The sequence below is a fragment of the Neophocaena asiaeorientalis genome, unplaced genomic scaffold (assembly GCF_003031525.2).
Source record: "Neophocaena asiaeorientalis asiaeorientalis breed wild unplaced genomic scaffold, Neophocaena_asiaeorientalis_V1.1 scaffold601, whole genome shotgun sequence".
Classification (NCBI taxonomy): Eukaryota; Metazoa; Chordata; class Mammalia; order Artiodactyla; family Phocoenidae; genus Neophocaena; species Neophocaena asiaeorientalis.
Genome location: NW_020174793.1, coordinates 684,245 through 709,108, shown reverse-complemented (window position 1 = coordinate 709,108; position 24,864 = coordinate 684,245). Strand labels below are relative to the sequence as shown.

Sequence of the window (24,864 nt, the reverse complement as noted above, 5' to 3'; positions counted from 1 at the left end):
TCAGAATTCCCAAAACTCAAGGAACTCCCCACATAACTGGGTAGGGCAAAAGAAAAAAGAAAAAACAGAGACAAAAGAATAGGGATTGCACCTCTGGGAGGGAGCTGTGAAGGAGGAAAAGTTTCCACACACTAGGAAGCCCTTTCACTGGCGGGGTTGGGTGGTGGCAGCGGTGGGGGGGGGGGGATCTTCGAAGCCATGGAGGACAGCACAGCAACAGGGATGCAGAGGGCAAAGCAGAGAGATTCCTGCACAGAGGATCGGTGCTAACCAGCACTCATCAGCCTGAGAGGGTTGGTTGCTCACCCAACGGGATGGGTGGGGCCTGGTACTGAAGCATGGGATTCAGAGGTCAGACCCCAGGGAAAGGACTGGGGTTGGCTGTGTGAACACACCATGAAGGGGGCTAATGCACCACAGCTATCCAGGAGAGCGTCCAGGAAAAAGTCTGGAACTGCCTAATAGACAAGACAACATTGTTTCAGGGTGCACGAGGAAAGGGGATTAAGAGCACCACCTAAACAAGCTCCAGAAACAGGCGCAAGCCGTGGCTATCAGTGCAGACATCAGAGACGGGCATGAAACACTGAGGTTACTGCTGCACCTACCAAGAAGCCTGTGTGCAAGCACAGGTCACTACCCACAATTCCCCTCCCAGGAGCTTTTTCAGCGCACCACTGCCAGGGTCCCATGATCCAGGGATAACTTCCCCAGGAGAACACATGGCACACCTCAGGCTGTTGCAATGTCACACCGGCCTATACCGCTGCAGCCTCGCCCCACATTCCATACCCCACTCTCCCCTGGGTCTGAGTGAGCCAGAGCCCCCTAATCAGCTGTTCCTTTAACCCTTTTTTTCTAAGCTGGAACAGATACTCTCAGGCAACCAACATGCAGAGGAGGGGTCAAATCCAAAGCTGAACCCCAGGAGCTGTGTGAACAAAAAAGAGAAAGGGAAATTTCTCCCAGCAGACTCAGGAGCAGTGGATTAAATCTCCACAATCAACTTAATGTCCCCTGCATCTCGGGAATACCTGAATAGACAACGAATCATCCCCAAATTGAGGTGGTGGACTTTGGGAGCAACTGTAGACTTGGGGTTTGCTTTCTGCAAATCTAATTTGTTTCTGGTTTTATGTTTACCTTAGTTTAATATTTAGAGTTTATTATCATTGATAGATTTATTTACTGATTTGGTTGCTCTCATCCTCTTTTTTTATATATAGATATATTTTTTTCCTTTTTCTCTTTTTGTGAGTGTGTATGTGTATGCATCTTTGTGTGATTTGTCTGTATAGCTTTGCTTTTACCATTTGTCCCAAGGTTGTCTCTCTTTTTTTTTTAATTAATTTTTACATTTTTTATTTTTAATTTAATAACTTTATTTTATTTAATTTATTTTTTTCTTTCTCTCTCTCTTTTTTTCTCCCTTTTATTTTGAGCCATGCGGCTGACAGGGTCTCTGTGCTATGGCAGGGTGTCAGTCCTGTGCCTCTGAGGTGGGAGAGCTGAGTTCAGGAGATTGGTCCATCAGCGACCTCCTGGCTCCAAGTAATATCAAATGGCAAAAGGTCTCACACAGAGATCTCCATCTGAATGCTAAAACCCAGCTCCACTCAAAGACCAGCAAGCTACAGTGCTGGACACCCTATGCCAAACTAGCAAGATAGGAACACAACCACAACCATTAGCAGAGAGGCTGCCTAAAATCATAACAAGGTCAGGGAAACCCCAAAACACACCACCAGACACAGTCCTACCCACCAGAAAGACAAGATCTCGCTTCATCCAACAGAACACAGGCACAAGTCCCCACCACCAGGAAGCCTACACAACCCACTGAACCAACCTTACCCACTGGGGGAAAACAAAAAAACAAGGGAAACTGAGAATCTGCAGCCTGTGAAAAGGAGACTCCAAACACATTAAGTTAAGCAAAATGAGAAGACAGAGAAACACACAGCAGATTAAGGAGCAAGGTAAAAATCCACCAACCAAACAAATGAGGAGGAAATAGGCAGTCTACCTGAAAAAGAACTCAGAGTAATGATAGTAAAGATGTTCCAAAATCTTGGAAAAAGAATGGAAAAAATACAAGAAATGATGAACAAGGACCTAGAAGAACTAAAGAGCAAACAAACAATGATGAACAACATGATAAATGAAATTAAAAATTCTCTAGAGGAATCAATAGCAGAATAACTGAGGCAGAAGAACGGATATATGACCAGTAAGATAAAATACTGGAAATAGCTACTGCAGAGCAGAATAAAGAAAAAAGAATGAAAAGAATTGAGGACTGTCTTAGAGACCTCTGCAACAACATTAAATGCACCAACATTCGAATTATAGGTGTCCGAGAAGAAGAAGAGAAAAAGAAATGGATTGAGAAAATATTTGAAGAGATTATAGTCGAAAACTTCCCTAATATGGGAAAGGAAATAGTCAATCAAGGCCAGGAAGCACAGAGAGTCTGATAGAGGATAAATCCAAGGAGAAATATGCCAAGACAAACATTAATCAAACTATCAAAAATTAAATACAAATAAAAAATATTAAAAGCAGCAAGGGAAAAACAACAAATAACATACAAAGGAATCCCCATAAGGTTAACAACTGATCTTTCATCAGAGACTCTGCAAGCCAGAAGGGATTGGCAGGACATATTTAAACTGATGAAAGGGAAAAACTGACAACCAAGATTACTCTACCCAGCAAGGATCTCATTCAGATTTGACAGAGAAATTAAAATCTTTACAGACAAGCAAAAGCTAAGAGAATTCAGCTCCACCAAAGCAGCTTTACAACAAATGCTAAAGGAGCTTCACTAGGCGGGAAACACAAGAAAGAGACCTACAATAACAAACCCAAAACAATTAAGAAAATGGGAATAGGAATATACATATCAATAATTACCTTAAATGTAAATGGATTAAATGCTCCAAGCAAAAGACATAGACTGGCTGAATAGATAAAAAACAAGACACGTACATATGCTGTCTACAAGAGACCAACTTCCGACCTAGGGACACATACAGACTGAAAGTGAGGGGATGAAAAAGATATTCCATACAAATAGAAATCAAAAGAAAGCTGGATTAGCAATACTCATATCAAATAAAATAGACTTTAAAATAAAGAATATTACAAGAGACAAGAAAGGACACTACATAATGACCAAGGGATCAATCAAAGAAGATATAACAATTATAAATACATATACACCCAACATAGGAGCACTTCAATACATAAGGCAACTGCTAACAGCTATAAAAGAGGAAATCGAGAGTAACACAATAATAGTGGGGGGTTTTAACACCCCACTTACACCAATGGACAGATTATCCAGACAGAAAGTTAATAAGGAAACATAAGCTTTAAATGACACAATAGACCAGATAGATTTAATTGATATTTATAGGACATTTCATCCAAAACCAGCAGATTACACTTTCTTCTCAAGTGCACATGGAACATTCTCCAGGATAGATCGTATCTTGGGTCACAAATCAAGCCTTGGTGAATTTAAGAAAATTGAAATTGTACCAATTATCTTTTCCAACCACAATGCTATAAAACTAGATATCAATTATAGCAAAAATCTGTAAAATATGCAACACATGGAGGCTAAACAATACACTACTTAATAACCAAGAGATCACTGAAGAAATCAAAGAAGAAATCAAAAAAATACCTAGAAACAAGTGACAATGAAAACAAGACCACACAAAACCTATGGGATGCAGTGAAAGCAGTTCTAAGAGGGAAGTTTACAGCAATACAATCTCAGCTCAAGAAAAAAGAAACATCACAAATAAACGAGCTAACATTATACCTAAAGCAATTAGAGAAAGAAGAAGAAAAAAAACCAAAGTTAGCAGAAGGAAAGAAATCAAAAAGATCAGATCAGAAATAAATGAAAAAGAAATGAAGGAAATGATCAATAAAACTAATAATTGGTTCTTTGAGAAGATAAACAACATTGATAAACCATTCACCAGACTCATCCAGAAAAAAAGGGAGAACACTCAAATCAACAGAATTAGAAATGAAAAAGGGGAAGGAACAACTGACACTGCAGAAATACAAAGGATCATGAGAGAGTACTACAAGCAACTCTATGCCAATAAAATAGACAACCTGGAAGAAATGGAAAAATTCTTAGAAAAGTATGACCTTCTGAGACTGAACCAGGAAGAAATAGAAAATAAAAACAGACCAATCACAAACACTGAAATTGAAACTGTGATTAAAAATATTCCAGCAAACCAACGTCCAGGACCAGATGGCTTCACAGGAGAATTCTATCAAACATTTAAAGAAGAGCTAACACCTATCCTTCTCAAACTCTTCCAAAATATAATAGAGGGAGGAACAATCCCAACTCATTCTACAAGGCCACCATCACCCTGATACCGAAACCAGACAAAGATGTCACAAAGAAAGAAAACTACAGGCTAATATCACTGATGAACATAGATGCAAATATCCTCAACAAAATACTAGCAAACAGTATCCAACCACACATTAAAAGGATCCTACACCATGATCAAGTGGGGGTTATCCCAGGAATGCAAGGATTCTTCACTATATGCAAATCAAACAACGTGATATACCATATTAACACATTGAAGGAGAAAAACCATATGATGATCTCAATAGATGCAGAAAAATCTTTTGACAAAATTCAACTCCCATTTATCTTAAAAACCCTCCACAAAGTAAGCATAGATGGAACTTATCTCAACATAATAAAGGCCATATATGACAAACTCACAGCCAACTTCATCCTCAATGGTGAAAAACTGAAACCATTTCCTATAAGATCAGGAACAAGACAAGGTTGTCCACTCTCACTACTATTATTCAACATAGTTTTGGAAGTTTTAACCACAGCAATCAAAGAAGAAAAAGAAATATAGAATCCAAATCAGAAAAGAAGAAGTAAAACTATCATTGTTTGCAGATGACATGATACTACACATAGAGAATCCTAAAGATGCTACCAGAAAACTACTAGAGCTAATCAATGAGTTTATTATTTAAAAATAGAACTACCATATGACCCAGCAGTCCCACTACTGGGCTGTGAAAACCATAATTCAGAAAGAGGAGTCATGTACCACAATGTTCATTCCAGCTCTACTTACAGTAGCCAGGACATGGAAGCAACCTAAGTGTCCATCGACAGATGAATGGATAAAGAAGATGTGGCACATATATACAATGGAATATTACTCAACCATAAAAAGAAATAAAATTGAGTTATTTGTAGTGAGGTGGATGGACCTAGAGTCTCTCATACAGAGCAAAGTAAGTCAGAAAGAGAAAAACAAATTCCTTATGCTAACACATATATATGGTAACTAAAAAAAAAAAAAGTTCTGAAGGACCTAGGGGCAGGGCAGGAATAAAGATGCAGACATAGAGAATGGACTTGAAGGCACGGGGAGGGGTAAGTATAAGCTGGGACGAAGTGAGAGAGTGACATGGACTTGTATATACTACCAAATATAAAATAGATAGCTAGTGGGAATCAGCCACATTGCCCAGGGAGATCAGCTCGGTGCTTTGTGACCACCCAGAGTGGTGGGATAGGGAGGGTGGGAGGGAGGGCATGTGGGGCTATATGTATATGTATACATGATTCACTTTTTTATAAAGCAGAAACTGACATATCATTGTAAAGCAATTATACTCCAATAAAGATATTTTTAAAGAAAACTATTTATGCCTTTGAAATAAAAGATTTACTGTTAACGTTTGCCTAATATTTATCCAATAATTTGGGCTTTTTAATGTGTTTAATGAATCTGTAATCTATTTTTGTACAATTAGATGTTCCTTTTATTTTCAAGTTCTTAGTAATTTTCCCTCTTTGCCATTTTTCAATCTGTCTCCTCCCCCACTAATATAAAACTCTACTTTTCCTGTATACTACATTATATACTTTTTAATAATTGTAGAATTTGTACTCTACTGACCTTTCTGCTTTCCTCATAATAATTATTTTGTCACTTTATTGCAGTAGGCAGAGTTCTAAGATGGCCTCAAGATTTCCAGACTCTGTTTTACATATACCTTCTCCTAGTTATTCAATTAAACACTAATTTATGTACTGCTTCAAAAAGATTTTGCAGACATAATTAAGGTCTCAAATCAGTTAACCTGAAGATAAGATTATTCAGGTGCGTCTGACCTAATCACATGAGCTCTTTTTAAAGCAGTGAGCTTTCTGTGGCTGGTCTAGCTGGCAGCAGAATAGGAAGTTAGAGAGCTGTTCTGGCTGCCTTGGAAGAAAACAAATATCCACCCTATAAACTGCACATCGGACCACATAGCAAGGAACCGCAGGCAGCCTCTATGAGCTGAGAGTGGTCCCAGCTCACAACTAGATGGACAACTGAGGCCTCAATCCTACAACCACAGGGAAATAAATTCTACCAACAACCAATGAGTTTGTAAGAGGTTCCTGAACCCAGAGGAGAGCTCAGCCAGGATGACATCTTGATTTGAGCATCATAATACCCTGAGCAGAACAGTGAGCTGGTAAATGAGTGTCATTTAATTTAAAGTCATTAAGTTTGTGGTAAGTTGTCCCATAATAATTTTTAAAAACTAATATATTTACAAGATCAATTCTTTTTCAAACATTATCTGTTCTCATTCATTACACTTCCAGAAGCGCTTCAAATTTTCTCAAAGTAAAAAAAAATCGTACTGACAATTCATGGTGTCCTTATGTTAAATTTATGGATTACTTTGGTGACAGATCCAAATAGTCTCCTTCCCTTTGGTATAAAGGAACAGGCTCAGAGGATCTGCAGTGGCTCAATGGAAAGAACAAGCTGGTACCAGCTGCTGAGTGAGTGAGCTCCCCCTTTCAAACAAAGCCACTTTCTCCACCATGAAATTGTACTGTTACAAAAATGCCCTCCCAGAATGCACTATTCATTAGCATAAGTAGGCTCTCCTACCTGCCAGCCTGTACATTTTTCCCCAATAAACCCTATTTCATATATGTCAGTGAAGCAGTGTGTCAGTGATCTCCTTGGCATGACCTAAATCCTCCTCACATATTGTTCTTGCAACTCCAAACTGCTCTTGGTTCTCAAACCCACTACTCCATTCATACATCTGGGGATATTTGCACCAAGTCCTCTATTCAAAGAACATGATTGTGCTGCTATTTAGAGTCATTTATGTTTCTTGGTAATGTTTTATAATTATTTTTAAATAGATTATTAGCCTACTTCTATAGCTCTCAAAGCTATTTTGAATGTTAACCTTTTTATTTATAACTAATATATGCTGGTATAGAGAGAAGCTTTTGGATCTGTATAGTTTCCTTTTGATTTTTAACTGGACACAGTTTCAATTTTACTGATAATTAAATTGACAAAATAATAAATTATTTGTATTTTTAAGTGGGACCATTTATCCAGAGAAGTCCTCAGATTCTGAAAGAATGAATCTACAATGATGTCATGTAGACCTTGGGTATGATACTCCAATCTTTTATGCTTACTTCTAAGAGATGTGGGCATGGTGTTGGAATAGTAGAGAGCAAAAAAGGAACCGTTGTCTTGATACTTCTCCCAAGGTTAAGGTCACTTCATTTCTGGAAGTCTGAAGCTCAGGATTATTAACCAAAATATAGCTTCTCCTTTGCAGTGGGGGTTGAGGCCTCTTAGTACTTTCACACTTTCTCATAAGGCATCCTGGGGGCCATTGTCTCTTACCCATTCAAAGTCAAATACATCTTCTTATTCCCAAACCCAGAGAAATTAAAATTTCTTGCTTTTGTCTGGGTCTATCATTCCCTTAACATCCCAACATTTATTCCCACTCTGCTTTTACCCTCAGTATCTCCATAACCTTTATGGTAGGGTAAAAATGTGAAGCCCTTAGACCTTGCAGTACAATAAAGGAGATTCCCCTGTATAGGACCAAGAATTTCAAGGTCCAGAATCCACACATTAGACGTAGCTTGCTGAGTAGCAATATTATTTCCTTAATTGTATATAAATTTGTTTCTGGTACTCATATCACTGCAGGCAGTGAACCTACAGTTCTCTGCTCCTGCAACCTAGTAGACATCTTACCCCAATGTAAAGACACAGAATCTCAACTGCGCCTCTATGAGATGGACGGGAAGCCATGGGGAACCGTGCTCAACCATTTGCAACTGTATCCTGTCTATAATCTGTACACGGTTTATTCACTGTTTGGTGAGGAGATCAAAGTGAAAGCAATCTTGAAAGGTGACTATGTCATTTTTGCTCATCCCTGAACTCAGATCAGGCTCTATGTTCTGATCAAACTAAGCCCTCTGCTGTACTCAGATAACTCACCGTGATCTCTATACCCTCATATGTATTTTTAATTCAGACCTCCTCCCACCTCACTTTTCAGCTACTTCTACCCACTGTATAACCCTAACTCTGGACAAAGTACTTTTCCACTCAACCCTAATTTTCTTAATTAACTGAATATGGTCTAGCACATTCCTTGCTGTGTTTTCCCATGGAAGCCTTACCACTCCAACTCCTTGCAACTTCCTAAAAAATGCTTGCTCTAGAGCCACCTCTAGACCAGTGATTCATTGTTCTTTCTCCTTCATTTAAAGCTCATACCATTCCTATTGCCTTAAAAAGAGTTAGGATATAAATGTGTTTTAGAATGCAACTGATCAGTATGCAAATGTATAGTAAGTTCATTACAAATAAGAATAAACTTATTAACCACAATAAAATAGGAAAACAAGAAGGACTTTATTTTTGCAGCAAACTCTTATTACCTGTAAAATATTATGGAATCACCTGGAAATAGTAAGGTTTTTAAACTATGTGAAGTTTATATATTAATCTGCACAAAATTATTCCTTGTAATTGTCTTCAACAGAAATTATCTGTAGATTATATATTTAGCCATTTCAAATAAATATAGAAATAAATATAACACTTTCTTTAATTTTCCTAATAATGCACTATGGTTTATATGTTTTAAAGAAAAGGGAAAATTTTTTAAAAGGACAACAGACTACAGGTAGACAGGTTGCGATACACTCAAAACAAATTTTATTACATATTGTTAATATAATTAGTAGTAAAAGCATACATTGAACCATGTTTTCCTTTATAAAACTCTATAAAATTAAAGACTACTATTTAGACTCATAATACCTAGATGTCACCTATGGTTAAATTTTGGCTAATATGCTTGAAACACTCAGTAAAAAGAGAAACTATGTAAAATTGTTTATATATTATCAAAAATAACTGTGGAACACTCATTACAATTTAAAATGAGATTACTTAAAATATGGGTTGTAAATTCTTCTAATTTTCATTGAAACAGATTTAATCTTGACAGGTGAGTTGTTTTTGGTCCATGTGCCCCATCGAATTCCAGTTGTAAGCAATTTTCCAGGGAAGTAATGAATGCCATTCAGATTTGCGAGACCACACTGGTTGAACCACCAGCCGGTATTGTTACTGAGGTGGCTGCAGCTCTTCACAGGCTGACCATTGATGAAGCATACAGGGCGACATCCATCATTATCAACATCTGATGTGCTAAAAGGCATTGCGTTTTGATTATCTTCTTTTCTGAAACCCCGGAATGCATCACCTAGGTAAAATAGATTTTTTTAATGACGAAATTTAAAGGCATTTTTTGTAATTTTAATCAACCTTTACCAACCCATTATGCAAAAGCATTACATCCCAGAACTAAGGTTTAAATTATATTTTAATAGGTATTATATTAAAATCTCTCCTCCGGGTGCAATATGCCAAAATCTGGTAATAAATTCCTCAACATGATAGGCATGTTTAAGTAGACGTTTGTTGGAACAAATTATGGTGGTCTGTGATGGCCTAGGAAAACTTTGCATATTATCAGTTAATAAATTGAAAACTATTAAATCGTTGCATAATTGTATGAAAGGACCAAACAGTAGCAGTATAAATTGAATGATAGTTTCCTTCATATGCTTTAAAAACTAAATCCCATCCCTTACCCCTGGTAACCAGGGGTAATGTGCTCTCCATTTCTACAATTTTGTCATTCCAATTATTTCATATAAATAGGCTCAGAATATGTAAACATGAATAAGTAGGCATTCGATATAAAATCACAAAATGGAAGCTTGGCTATGTAGACAGAAGCAGATAATTTAGGTCAAAAATATGGTGTATAAACCTGTCATACTTTGGGGAAGAATAATATGGTAATTGGTAATTTAGGGAAAGAAAATAATTTACACACAAATTTTTATACCAGTACCATTTTACATCACTTTAGATAGAGAGGTATGGATGAAAGTGAAACCTCTACCTTTCAGGAACAAATTTATAACTGCAAAAGTTGTTTGATTTTATTTAGTGGCCACCAAGTTTATATTAAATGCCCAATGCCCTCAAGAAAAAAATCAGCTATACCACTGAGGTATGTCTTTTCTTCATGGCTCTCCATATGATATGCATACTAATTGAATAGTAGTTAAAACACCACCATATTTTAAAGACTTACATTGGACATTCTATGTGTGATATCCCTGATAGTCACAGTAATCTTCAAAGATTAAGTATCTTGGCCAAGGCAACCTGGCTAACTAAGTAGCAGGGGTAGAAGTCATGTTTGTTTGTTTCTTTTAAACCATATAAATAAAAGATTCTAATTAGTCCCATTGTACTTAGATTTCACTTATACATAAAATTTGCTAAGATGTTTCAAACACTAAGTAAAAGTGAAGCTATGTAAAATCTTTGAAGAATTCAAAGCCCACATTTGTTTCATTATATTCCAAATGTTTGGCATCTTTTGAGATGTCTTTGAGGAACCTGGAGAACTTCACTAATGGTAGTGGCCTATCCTGTACCCCAGCCCTGTCTCTGACCATGCACTTCATAGGAACAAAATGCCAAAATTGCACATATTTGCAGGGAGGATATCATTTTCAATACCACATGGTGCAAAACCTTTCAGAAGTTCAAATGAGAAAGACAACACTTATGGAGCATTACCTAAATTATATGATCTCTCCACAGATAATCTCCCTGGTTAAGTCCAACCATCAGAAGGATCATACATTATATGAGCTCCTCACTGGATTATATTTAATAATTTACTCTAAAAATATAATGCATAGGTCTATTTTTAAAGAAATGGCCCATTAAAACTCACTGTTACGTTTTCTGTCCGAGTGTAATTAGAAAACATGACACTTTGTTTTCACTAAGAACCCAGAGAAATGTCTCTCAAGTTTTAGAACCAGGACAATGTGTCCTCATGGAACAACTGTGCTCCTCAAATGTTCAAATTTCATATTTCTATTTTTGCTCTGAGCTCAAAGTCAAATATCTGGCTCACCTCTACCAAATACCTGATCATACTTAACTATACTGCTATCTTTACATTCTTTTGACATCTTTTTCTTTATCTTGATTATATTATGTGATCAACATTTGAAAGTTACTTAACTTTATTGGGAAAAGGCAGAATAAGGCATGACAAAATTTGAGGCTTCCAAAATGAAAAAATTCTTGCCATTATAAATTGTATCCTCTAATGAGATCCTAGTCATCTTCTAGAGAAATCCCACATAAACTTTTCCTAACATTGTATGTTCCATATTTAGATAGTTCTTTACTCTTTTAGAGATGAAGCCTCAAAAATTATATAACTCCTTAAAATTGTCCCTATATGTCAATATTTAAATTTCAGACTTTTACTTAATATCCTAAGTCTAAACCCCCTCAGATATCAGAGATCCCATCCATACCAGACAACTTCTCATGCCCAGTAATTTTCCTCCCTCTGTACCTTGACTCAAGCTGCTCTGTTTGCCAACATTCATTTGCCAAAAGCCTATCCATTCCTCCAAGTACAGATCAGTGATTCTCAACTATAAGGATGCCAACATATCCATCTAGTGAATACAAATACCTGGGCCCAAACTTACTGAATCAGATTCTGCATGAGTATGTACTTTCACAAAGCACCCCAGGTTGACTCTACCATTAATTCTTTGTTGAAAACTACCCTTCTCTGGATGTAATCCATTGGAATTCTTTCTCTTTAGCCCCCAAATCTCTATCGGTATTCTGTGTTTTCAGTTTTATTTAATCTCCCTCTCTATATTGTGATTAGTTAAAGAACTGGGAACATAACTCATTCATTTTTGGATTTCTAACACTAAACATACCTAATGAACAAGTACAATGATGAGCAATGAACAGGAGAGCTGAATTTAGTATTAACTCAAGTTAAAAATATCAGCATCAAAATATGAATTTAATATCAAGTATTTTGAAGTTCTAAAAATTTAACTTATTTAGAAATGAGTAGATGTACTGAGATATAGCCAAAAAAAAGAAAAAAACCCCACTAAACTAGTTGTTCTATCAACCTGGGTCCTTGCCCTTGCTCAGATGTGATGAGCTGGGACTCTTGGGCAAGTCAATCTTTCAGGTTTCTTAACCTGCAGAGTGAGAAGAGTGAAGATCAGCTCTAACATTCTATGACTTCTAAACACCAGCCTCTCAGTACATGAAAATGTAAATAATGCCTTCCCAGCCTGCCCCACAGATTTGCTATCTAAATAATCAATTGTGGTTACATATGGCAAAATTGTTTTAAAGTGTATAAAGCACTTCAAAATCACAAGATGATGCAACCATCATAGCAGAGTTTCATAACTCAAGACTTAGCCAGTTTTCTCATTCCTAACCTATTCTGTTATCAGTTATGTGTCATATACCAAAAGAAATGCATTACTTTTATCTTCATCTAATATTGAGTCAGCTATATTTAAATCTTTTGGGTAATTTTAGGAAAAAAAAACTTACCAGCATTTCCTGAATATCGTCCTAAGTGCATTTTAAAAAATCTTGTTTCATCCTCTAGCCAAAAATTATCATATGATGCATAAGCGAATGTGTCATCTTCAGATTCCAGTGCCACATACAGCATAAAACTGGTATTCTTCTGATTCACTATGTAAAAAATCTTTTTCAGCCCTAGCCAAAATTCACCTGTTTAAAAAAAAATGCTTTTTTAAATATATTTTAATACAAGTTAGAATAACCCTTTGTTATTAAGTCTTTGGCTTTGCTTAGTGTTTCAATAACTCCAAGATGGCACACATAAATTATTTGAGAGACTAGATTGCCCTGGTTCAAATTATCAGTGTTTGCCTAATTTACCAAAACATATATATATGTGTATCTTCCCACTTCTACTTTACTAGACTTGGGATAACTAGTCTCTGTTTCATTTTTTTATCTCCCCAAATTAAATTCAAAAATTCATTTAAAGATCACGTAAAAAGTCAAGTTTTACCTTAAGGCATGTCAACAAAAAATGAGTTCAAATATTATGGCAGGTAACAAAATGATGTGTACCAGTAAATATAAGAGGTTTAGCCTCCAAATCAGCAACTCCTAAAGAAATATTTTCTGAAAATGCTCAGTAGAAATTATTTTTTCTGTCTTTGAGAATAATATTTTGTGAACAAATATTTCTTTGTTGTAATGAAGCTCATCAGTTACCTATGAATGAAGACATAATGTAGCAACACTGGAGCATACTCAGGTTAAGGGTCAATATTTTCAAGATGATTATAGGTCCAAGATGGATTATTGAACTCCTTAATTCAGACTGCATTCTTCTTGCATGTTCTAGCCAATGACTTTCTACCTCCCTCTACCCACTGTGGCATAACCTAAATGTAGACACTCCTGCTCTGAAGTATATCCCTCTGCTTGAATCATGAAATTACTGAAGGAAGTAAGGATCTAGTCAAAACAAACTTCAAGAGCTGGGAGACAATGTGACAGAATTCAAATCTTAAAACTATAGCTAAGATACTAAGTCACTCTCCAGGCCTTACAGGGGCATTTTAGCTACATACCCACTTAGAACTGAAAAGTATTCTGAAGAAATACTGGAAGAAAGGGAGTATAGGAAGTAAAAAAGAAGTACAAGAAGGAAGGTGGGCCTGCTTAGTTTCTCACAGTCTGACACTACAATTTAAGTGTCCTTGCCATCTTTCCCCTCTACCCCAACCTCAGATTTAACTGAACAATACATTTTCCTTAATCCTAAGTTTATTTTTTTTAAATAGGCCAAGTACAAAGCAGTCTGCTTATGTGAAGTATACCTTCCTGAAGACATTTTTTGTCAAAACTCAGATAATTTTCCCATGGACATAAGCATTAAGTAAGGAAGATAACAACTTAGAGCCTGCAGATCTATGACAGCTCAATTCAGAAGGCAGCCCTTACTGGAAAATTGGAGGTAATGCTGAGAAAACACAAGTATTTCAAATGCATTCCATAGCATGGCAGCTACCTGGCCTTACTTATGACATTTTATTACATTTCATGTCCCTTCTAACATCATTGGCATGCTGTAGGGTTTTTAGCAGTAGGACAAACACCACCACTTATTAAATCCTTGGATGACATTATTATGGGAAGTTAAAGATTCTAAATTATAACAACAATAACTTAAAATAAGAGCATGAAAATGATCAAAGTCACCTGCAAATGTTCCAATTAATGTAAAATCCTGTAGGGTTCAGAAATACTGGTGCTTCTATTCACCCGCAAAAGTTGATGCTGCCATTTGGTAATAACGTGAACAGATTTTACAGTTCACCTGGGGTTTACATTTTCCAAGTTTTGAGCATAGTGATTTTTACTGACATTTACATAATTTGAATTCCTACAGCTATGGACCTCAATTCTCTATTTCATTTGCTTATGTAGACACAACACAAATCTCAAGAATTTCAAGGTCCCTACTCATTCAGGTTTTCATTCTACAAATAGTTATTGAGTATCTGCCAGAATTCTGCTGGGAGCATAGTCAATACTTAATAAATAACACAATTTAGAATTTTCACTCAAGTCATATTTCAACTAAAAATAAAGATTTTCATATCTCAACTGAAGACCTATTTATTTTAAGTAATTTGGCATATAACCAGAGGGTAATTTGTCATATTTTTATATTCACAAGGATTTGCTATTTTTACTAACTATTTGACCAATAGAGACAGAGTCCATAGGCATATTATCAAAAAGAAGAAAAAAGAGGAGAAATAAATAAAATTTGACCTAAAAGGTCACCAAATCCATCCAGATAGTCGCACCATAACCTTTGGAAGTCAATTATCCCATCGATCCTTTTCTGTATCACAGTCCATCCACCTCCTCTGTAATCCATGTCACACATTACCTAAAATAAACCCAGAAAAGACAAAAATAATATAATATTATTTTCATTCTTTTATATAAAACTCATACTTCACCCTTAAAGCCTAGAGAAAGAGAAGATACTTCCACTGAAAGTTTCAATGCAACTGTATGTCATTAATGTATTCAGATTTTTTTAAATCTCTAGAAATAATACTGTTTATTATAAAACAAACCTAATTGTGGTCCTTGTATCAGTCAGTTTTTTAACATATGTGTTTGTAGCATTTTAAGGTTACCCTCTTATTCCTCAGCTCCATAAATATTTTTCAGTTGAGTAATAACTGTACCAATCTGATATGGCAGAGTGATGTATTTCTTTATAAATTAACTTTTCCTTTTAATTAAAACACTGATTTTTTAAAAAACAGTGTTAAATGTGCCTGTGTGCCTGTCTTTGATTGCTTTTTTCCTCCAAAAGCCTGGAAGGCCTGTGTTCAGACTGGGATTTTCAGACAGAAAGGCATGATTTGTGCCCCATCTCAGCAGGCACTCATAGGTGCATCTGTGGTGCTCTGTTAAATGCCTCTAAGAGGACAACCATAGGGGACCCATAGAAGTGACACAGCGAGAAAATCAGACCAATCCTCCCCATCAGAAACTTCCCACACACAGACAGAAAAAGGCAGTGTGGAGGAAGTTAGGGAACCAACACTTTCCCACAAAAGAGGTAATTATGCATCCCACTCTTCACAAAATTAGAAGCGTTCCCTTTCCACATCTGTTCAGGTCCATTTTTGAATCTGTAGGTGAAGTAATTTAGGTAACTTAAAATTATTTCCCACTTAATTCCCAATTTTTGACATCCTGTCAATAGATGTCAAAAAATAACGTTAGTAACTCTGAGACGAGAAACTGGTTTAGAAAATATATTTTAATATTTTAATAAAGACTATAAATAAGGTATGATATTGGTATTATAAATTTCTTATGCACAAAAAAGTAACCAGAAAATTATATATATATAATTTTTATATATTATATACACTATATGTAATATAGTAACATTATAATACTAATTTTAATAACACAATTTCTAGTAGAACTTTCTTCTAGAAATCATGGTATAGAACTACTAAGGATAAATATGAGTAATTTATTTTATTTGATTTAAGAAATGGATCAGCTTCTCAATTTGTCTCACAATTCAGTGAAAGGATTTTTTAATTATTAATTTTTTATACAATCACAAAAAATCACTTATCATCCAAAGTATAACCAAGTGTAGGAAGAGAAACTAAAGTATTTTTAGCAAGCCCCAAGGCAAAGCACACAATTATTTTTTAATATCCATAAGCTAATTCAAGCAAGTAAGTATTTATTTTGCATAGTTCTGCCTACTGTAAGGATAATATAAGATCTTGCACCAAATGGATTTACTTTAAAGAGTGTAACCATGAACACTCAAATAGAAAAGTGAAAGACCCTCTAGTTCTTTTATTGGTTTGTGGTTTGGGCAAAGAATTCCAGAAAACAAAAATTTTGAAACTGGAACTTATACTGATTTATTTTAAAATTTTTAAGAAAAAATAAAATATTAAAACAATTAAAATTCTAATATTATTTAAATAAATTAGATGCCTATCCTATTCCATATAATAAGGGAAAACTTTACCTCAAATGGGTAACTAGATCCTTCTGGGTGGATTATATACAAACCGCTTGGTGTTTTAGTGACAGAACCAATGGTATCTTTAACATCAGTACAATCTAAACCTAGAAAAGTAAAATTAGTTATTTAGGATATTTCCACATATACACTTAAGACAATCATTTTATAAAAGAAAATTGACAGTGCTATCTGAAATTATTATTATTAAAATGTTCAGTAATGATGATGATTTTAACTTTTTGAAAATGAAAAATTATCTCAACTTTAGAAATAAGAAGAAACTAGATAGGTGGAGGAACTGGGATTGAATAAGTTATGCTGCAATAAACCTTCACTAATAACTAACTCACTGTTATTGATTAGTATTCCATTTGGTATCAACATTTATTTAATATATTTTATGATTATGCATTCTCTTGTCCAATAAATAATGCCCTTTCAGAAATCTAGGCTTATTTTGGGAACATAATATGTAACAGAAATCTGTGTGAATGAGGAGGAGAAAATCCAAAGGAATAAGTAGATTAATTACTATTGACACATCCTTTCTCCACTATTTGAAATTTCAGAGATTCTGGTGTTTTGGGGCCCACCATTACAATCAGGCAAAGGGAGAGGAAGGGGAAATCACTTTCTTCACCAGAGAAAGTGATGCTGAGGCTAGAGCCTGCTCTGTTCACAATAGCTAGAACTGTAGCAGTCTATAATCACCTTCTCTTAAGCACTCTCCTTTCTAGGGGATTGTAAATATATTATGTAGATATGATATTATAGTTTACACTTTGTATTATCTTTTACGTAGATATGTATGTAGATATGATGTTATAGTTTACTTTACTTTGTGTTATCTTTTATAAATGTGATAAAACAAATTCAACCCTTACAGCATCAGTTACCAAGAGAACAAACACATGAAAGCCTGATACTTCAGAACCAGAAGCTTGGGTTAGATTCCTAGTACTAATATTTACTAGCCAGAACCATTAACTAAGTTACTTAACTACTTTTCTTCATGTGCAATATTGTTATAATAATAATACTATCTACTTCATAGTGTTATTCTGACGATTTACATAGTAAGACATTATATCAATATAAAGCACTTAGTACAGTGCCTAGCGCACAGTAAACATGCAGAAAATCTCATCTACAAAAAGTTAGCTATGAAAAATTGTTTGCTTTCCCCTTCACTTCTAGAAGATATAGATTTGTTGCCTTTCTTCTGAATTGCTAAGAGACATTTTCATAATAACTTTATGCTCAGAGATATGATAATAGAAGTTTACAATGAAGGACTAATCTGAGTTGGAATATCTGCTTTGCCATCACCATCCAAATAAATATGAACAGGTTATTCAGATGTTTCTGGGCTCCATATTCCTTATCTGATGATGAAGATCATCATAGCAAACGCTTATACTGTCTTACTATGCATCAAGCAATATTTTAGGAGCTTTTGGTGTATTTATTCATTTAATCCTCATAAGAACCATATGAGGTAGGTACTATCAGTTTACTGATGAGGAAACTGATATCAAGGAAACAGTGGATGAGGGATTTGAAGACAGGTGATCTGACACCAGAGTCCATGCTCATAACCACCATGTTACACTACCTACCTACACTACTCACTTATGGGAAATAAATGAGATATAATAGAATAACAAAAAATAACATGTGAAAGTGCCTGTCATAGTACCTGACACTTAGGTGATTCTCAGTAACAGTTTATTTCCTTCTCTTTGTAAGGATAAAAGAAAGATCATTCACTAGGCTGTCAATAAATATTTACTTGCTTGGAACTTTTTGTTATTAATTCACAACTGTAAGATATATAGGGTACTTTTCTTAGAAACCCATGACTTTAGGAATTACTATATATTGTTTTAGTATAAACAGTGCTAAATTCCACTTTCTTTTGTCTTAAGTTTCTTTTTCTTTTTAAATTTTATGTCCCAATTTGAAACATCTCAAACATGTTAAAAATAGTTTTTACAGGTGGGAGGAATTCTGAGACCTTCTTTTCTTCTAGCTGAAGATTGATTATTAATATTAAAATGTAAAAGGAGAGCCTGAATTTAGTTACATAAAACTATGTTATTTTCAACAGATTCAGAATATCTGTATACAGCAATAGCTTTCAAATGGTCAGAAAAGCTTCCCAATTCAGGAAAGTACACATTGTCTGGGTTGAAATTTGGCAGGTATTACTCCTCCAGTCTGTTAGATGATAATGAGCTGTATTTTTTAAACAAAAGTTCTAAATGCTCCAACCTGTCCAGGAAATTTTTAAGCAATAAAAGACAAGTATGAAAAGGGTGAAATACCAAAGTTCTCACCGTGTGACTGAACTGGTCTGTGAGGAAAAGTATCCAGCTGTTTTCTAAAAACTTCTGTAGTCAAAATGAGAACTCGATTCATGAGCTCATTAACCTAAACACACATGCATACATTTAAGCAAATTTATATTTGAACAAAACTCTCTTAGCTGAATTTTATAAGTGATATCTCTAAGCCTCTTATAAATCCAGCTTTGAAATATATATAATGTCCATTTTTCTTTTGAATTCCTTACTGCTCTAAGCAGTAAAGAAAGGCATTACTAAATAGCAATCATTAAATTGAGTACTGTTTTCCTCCTACACATTGCTTTCATCTGCCCAGTTCTGCATTTGACCGCTCTTGCAGATCTGTTCTTTGTATCTTGCCTCCTCCTTTGCTGTAGTTTCTTATCTGATCTCCCTGTCTCCTCCCTCTGCTCTTCCTCAAGTCATCCTCCTCACTAGCTGTCAATCTAATCATCGCATTTCCCTGCTCAGACACTTCAATTGACTCCTTGGTGTGGCATGAGTTAGCTCCTATTTCTTTAAGTCAGTTTTCCTTATACACCTCAACCTCACCAGCCACTCCACCCCTGCACCACTTCAAGCAGTTCCCCAGAATCGAAGGTCCTACTCTTCTTACCCCACATTTGTGACCTTTGAAGGATTTATCCATCTTTCATGATTCAGTTCATAATCTCTGTCATCTGGGAATACTTCTCATAGCTCAGATATTGAATTTCTTTGGTGCATCTTTCTGACAGCAGTCACAACATTTTCAATACATTTTTCTGCTCTCTTAGACTGTATAAGCTTTAAGTGAAGATCTTTTTTTGTTGTTATTGCTTTCTGTTTGCCTGAGGCTTACTATGGTGCCTCTAACATAGTAGGCACTAAATAGATGTATGGACTTTAATAAATTAAAAAATTAAACAATTATACCTCTAGCTAAGTATATCAATGTACACATACAATAACAACACAATTCTAAAAAATCCATACCTGATTAGATAAATAATCCAAGGAAGCTTGCTGTTCATCCATCATATTTCTTAGTAGTTTTTTGGTACTTCGTGTATAAGAAACAATAGAATTTTGCAAATTTCCTTAAATCATAACAAAATGTGTTTGCTAAATATTATTTTGTTATAGAAAACAATTACAGTGAAAAATAATTTCAAAATGATTTTGGATAAATATGTAACAATAAAGCTCAATCTAATACATAGAATTGCATATTCTAGTTAGTACTTTTTTGTTTAACCCAGGATTATCCAAGAAAACAATTATTTCAATACCTCGCAATGAAAGTATGCTTCCTAATAATTTAGATTACCCCCAAATAAGTTAATCTGATATAAATGCGAGACAACATTCTGAATATCAATTCTCACTTTATAAGATGAGAGGTACAGAAGCAGGAGGTCCAAGACTCATCAATTCTTACTACATAAGAAAGTAAAAGGCAATACTTCCATATCATGTAAGTTAATTTTAAAAGTAAATCTTTCTTTAACTTTTTTCTATTAATGCTACATTTTTATATCAACAAATTACAAACACACATACATATATACTTATAATAAATCTTAGTCAAAAGTTTTAGCTGGTTGGTTTCTGGTTAAACTTTTACTATGTATTTTTGTTTTTATTTTAAAACAATCTTACTTATAGAATAGTTTCAAGAACAGTATGAAGAACTTTTTCTTAATTCTTTTGAGCATGCCACCATGATGCCCCTGGATACTTCAGTGTGTTTTTCTTACACCAAAGACATTCTCCCCAACACAGCCATAAAAATCAGGAAATAAATATTGACTACCATGTACTTCTCAGATTTTATCCAAGTTTATTCAGTTATACTGATGATGTCCTTTACAACAAAAGGAGTGACACATTATGGCATACATTATTCTTTTAAAAATTATTTATTTCTATGTTCCTAACTTTTACTCTAGCAGTAGAATTACATTAATAATTCATGATATTTTAAAATCTACCTCATCCAGCTTCATCTCTCATTTTTACTTTCAGTCTCTCACTTTCTATTAGATACTCCCTGGATTTAGATATCTGTCTTAATGGATCTAAAGCCACACTCATAGGTTTGAGAAGCCTGAGATACCTGTGTTACACATAGAATTAAACACAATAAAGTGAGCTTTTTATACTTTCTGATCTAGGAGTTACAGTCCTATAAGAACTGGATCAGAACCTCCTCCCTTTCTGATCCCCTGTCTCATTTCACCGCCTATGTACATATAAATAGATCATGAAAATTACTGCACTACTACTAGTTTTAAACAAAAATGGAGATTTTAAAACTTTTTATTTTTTATGCTTTGCTACATAAATTCGCTGTGAATTTGTATTATATCTATTGTAGCATTTACTCAATATTAGAGAATTCCTTCTCAAAACTCAGGTGAAATTTGCCATTTGTTCAGACGGAAGTAAGAAAATAGTGCTAGGTGAATTGATACCATCAGTGCATTGTGGCTCGCCCCTTCCCTCTGTGGCTAGTTGGTGTCACTGGGCCATATTATACAGAAGAAGGATTTGTTCATTTACCAAACACTTACGAAGCACCTACTATGTGCCAAACACATAAAACTCCTGGCCTAGGATGATCAGGATATATATAAAATGACCCACATAAATGCTAAGGTATATTTTTCCATCTCTACCCTAGAAATAATAAATCATATACCTGTATAATTGTGGGGGGGAGGTTTTTTGTTTTGTTTTGTTTGCGGTATGCGGGCCTCTCACTGTTGTGGCCTCTCCCGTTGCGGAGCACAGGCTCCGGACGCGCAGGCCCAGCGGCCATGGCTCACGGACCCAGCCACTCCGCGGCATGTGGGATCTTCCTGGACCGGGGCACGAACCCGTGTCCCCTGCATCGGCAGGCGGACTCTCAACCACTGCGCCACCAGGGAAGCCCAATTGTGGTTATTTTTAATACTTACTACACATGAAATGTTTTTCTTCTCGTGTAATTTTAGTTTTAACATCACATGATTCCTCACAATCTTCTTTATAAACAGTAGCATTACTTTTACTTTCACCTTTTGCATTAGATTCATCTTCTACAATGTTAACTACTGGAGAATCCTTTATATTAAAAAAAATACAAATAAGAAAAAATATATGAAATATGTTATATTACCTAATATGTCATAAATAAGAAGAGTGTAGAAAAAAAGATGAGATTTCAGGACATATACAAGGATGATCATTAGAAAAAAACATAATTAACTGGTTAGTTCAAACTTCCACAAATAAACCTTATGGGTAAATTCTAGGTATGAACAATAAATATATGTTGATTCATTATTTTTGCTCTCTTTTTTTCTTCTTCAATTCCAAAAGGAATCATTTAGGGTCTACGTTCTCGTGTGGTGGCTCTATGGCCTTGACCTTTAACTTCTACACATTTCCATGTGCGATATAGTTCTGACCATCCCTCTTCCAGAAATTGTGCAATTTGAAATTCTTTGAATGGGTACTAAGAAGGTTCCCTGAGATGCCTACAACATTTCTATGCCAAAAACACTTTCTGCCACTAGTTATTAGGAATCGTGATTTGGGGAAAATGTGCAGGAGAATTGTCGCTTTTGTATAAGCTAAAGTATTTACAGATTTGAAAGGTAAAGTATGCATAGATTTAAAAGGTACCACTGAATATTTAAAAAGGATACCCAACAAGGACCTACTGTATAGCACAGAGAACTCTGTTCAATGTTATGTGGCAGCCTGGATGGGAGGGGGGTCTGAGGGAGAATGGATACGTGTATATGTATGGCTGAGTCACTTTGCTGTGCAACTGAAACTATCACAATATTGTTAATCGGCTATACTTCAATATAAAATAAAAAATTAAAAAAATTTTTTTAAAAAGGTAGCAGTGATTACAGAAAAAAAGCACGGAATTTTGCTTTGCAAAATCAACAACAGATATCATTTTAAAAAGCCAGCAACCGTATATATAGAATGGATAAACAACAAGGTCCTACTGTGTAGCACAGGGAACTATATTCAATATCCTGTAATAAACCATAATGGAAAAGAATATGAAAAAAGACATATATATATATATATATTCAGTTACATATGTATAACTGAATCACTTTGCTATACAGCAGAACTTAACACAACATTGTAAATCAACTACACTTCAATAAAATACATTTTTAAAAAATTAAATTTAACTTAAAATAAAAAGCCAACAACCAACTACAAACCTGTGATTGCTAGTGGGGAGAAGGAAGGAGAAAGGTGTAAGATGGGGTAGGAGGTTAAAAAGTACTAACTACTATTCAAAAAGAAAAAAGAAAGAAAGCCAATTACAGATGTCATTCCAAAGGTATCTATTCTTGTTGGCACACTACTGGTTTTTTTAATGTTAAAACATCCTTTGGTATAAGTTATGTGATTTAGAATAACTCTGTAATTTAAAGAAAATAATAACAAGCTTTGTCCTCTTTGACCTGGATATTGAGAGAAAGGTAAAGAGCTAATCACAATATAAAAGATATTTGCCCAAAAAGATGCTTACATTTTGTTACATAGATCTACTTTTAACTTTTTGCTGTTTCCCCTAAACTCCTATAATAATTGACATAGTAGATGTTTTCAAAAACTTAGGTTACAACTATATTTTTTAGATCTAAATAAGATTCTTAAATTTTTAGTATAGAGAATTGTTATTAATATTTCTGTAGCTTTTTTAGAATTTATTCTTGCTTCAACTTTGGAATTTAGTATTGATACAGTGGTAAATACAGTTTATAACATTTAAAAATTATAAGCCAACATTTAAATGTATAGAGATTCAAATCACAATCTACTCATAGTATTACATACACTATCTTAGCTATCAATCACTCTGACATTGTTTTGAATAAAATTTTCTAATTTTAAATTTTAACTTTTCCTAGGTAACCAGTCACAAGACTATATTTGAAGTATGAAAGTTTCTAGAATAGTTTTTTTTTAAGCAAAGTGAATTTTTTTACTACCTACCAGATATTTCATTATTAAAGTTAACTGGAAAGTTGTTGGCTAGTTTTTAACCAAGGCCTGCAATTTCTTTAACAATTTTTCACAAGAAATGTATTGAGTCAATCTTCAGTTTATGGTTTCCTAAGTTTAAAAGTAATATTATTTAAGCATAAGTCTCAGCATTTCTAAATAAACACTTTAATTTTCCCATAAATTATATTGAGTACTGTAATTAATCTTTTCAAACATCTAATATATATCTTGAAAACTATATAATCATGCTTTCCTAGCTGAAATAATATTGCTGAAATTCTTACCGTAGAATGATGAACACAGTTACCTTGTATAACTTCTCCACAAGTAAAAATACATAGATTTAAAAACAAGAGTGAAGCTTGGAAAAGATAAATCATATTTTTCTTGGTTGGAGAAATGAAAATTTTCTTCAAATATCAGTCAGCTCTGTGTGGAAAGAACTCTAGTACACAGAGTCTTCAGTCAAAAATTTCTGGAAGGTGTACAACAAAAATAGAAGCCAGTACTTACTAGTTTCCATGCCCTCATTTGAAACACCCTTCATATGAGAAACAAGGTAGCCTCTAGAGATCCAGTCATTTTAAGTTATACAAACCTTTTCTATCACTACATGCCTGCATTGTAA

At 34.7% G+C, this 24,864-nt stretch overlaps 1 protein-coding gene across 1 annotated transcript; it reads right to left on the bottom strand.

Moving 5' to 3' along the window:
* Positions 1-9,060: 9,060 nt before the first annotated feature.
* On the bottom strand, positions 9,061-24,864 carry ANGPTL5 (angiopoietin like 5). The gene is made up of 8 exons (XM_024760360.1): positions 24,521-24,864; positions 22,169-22,313; positions 20,202-20,305; positions 19,218-19,311; positions 16,882-16,982; positions 15,129-15,249; positions 12,855-13,040; positions 9,061-9,633 (listed from the first exon to the last, which is right to left on the bottom strand). Exons 1-8 carry the CDS (start codon positions 24,614-24,616, stop codon positions 9,314-9,316), a joined length of 1,167 nt encoding a protein of 388 aa, XP_024616128.1. The 5' UTR covers positions 24,617-24,864; the 3' UTR covers positions 9,061-9,313.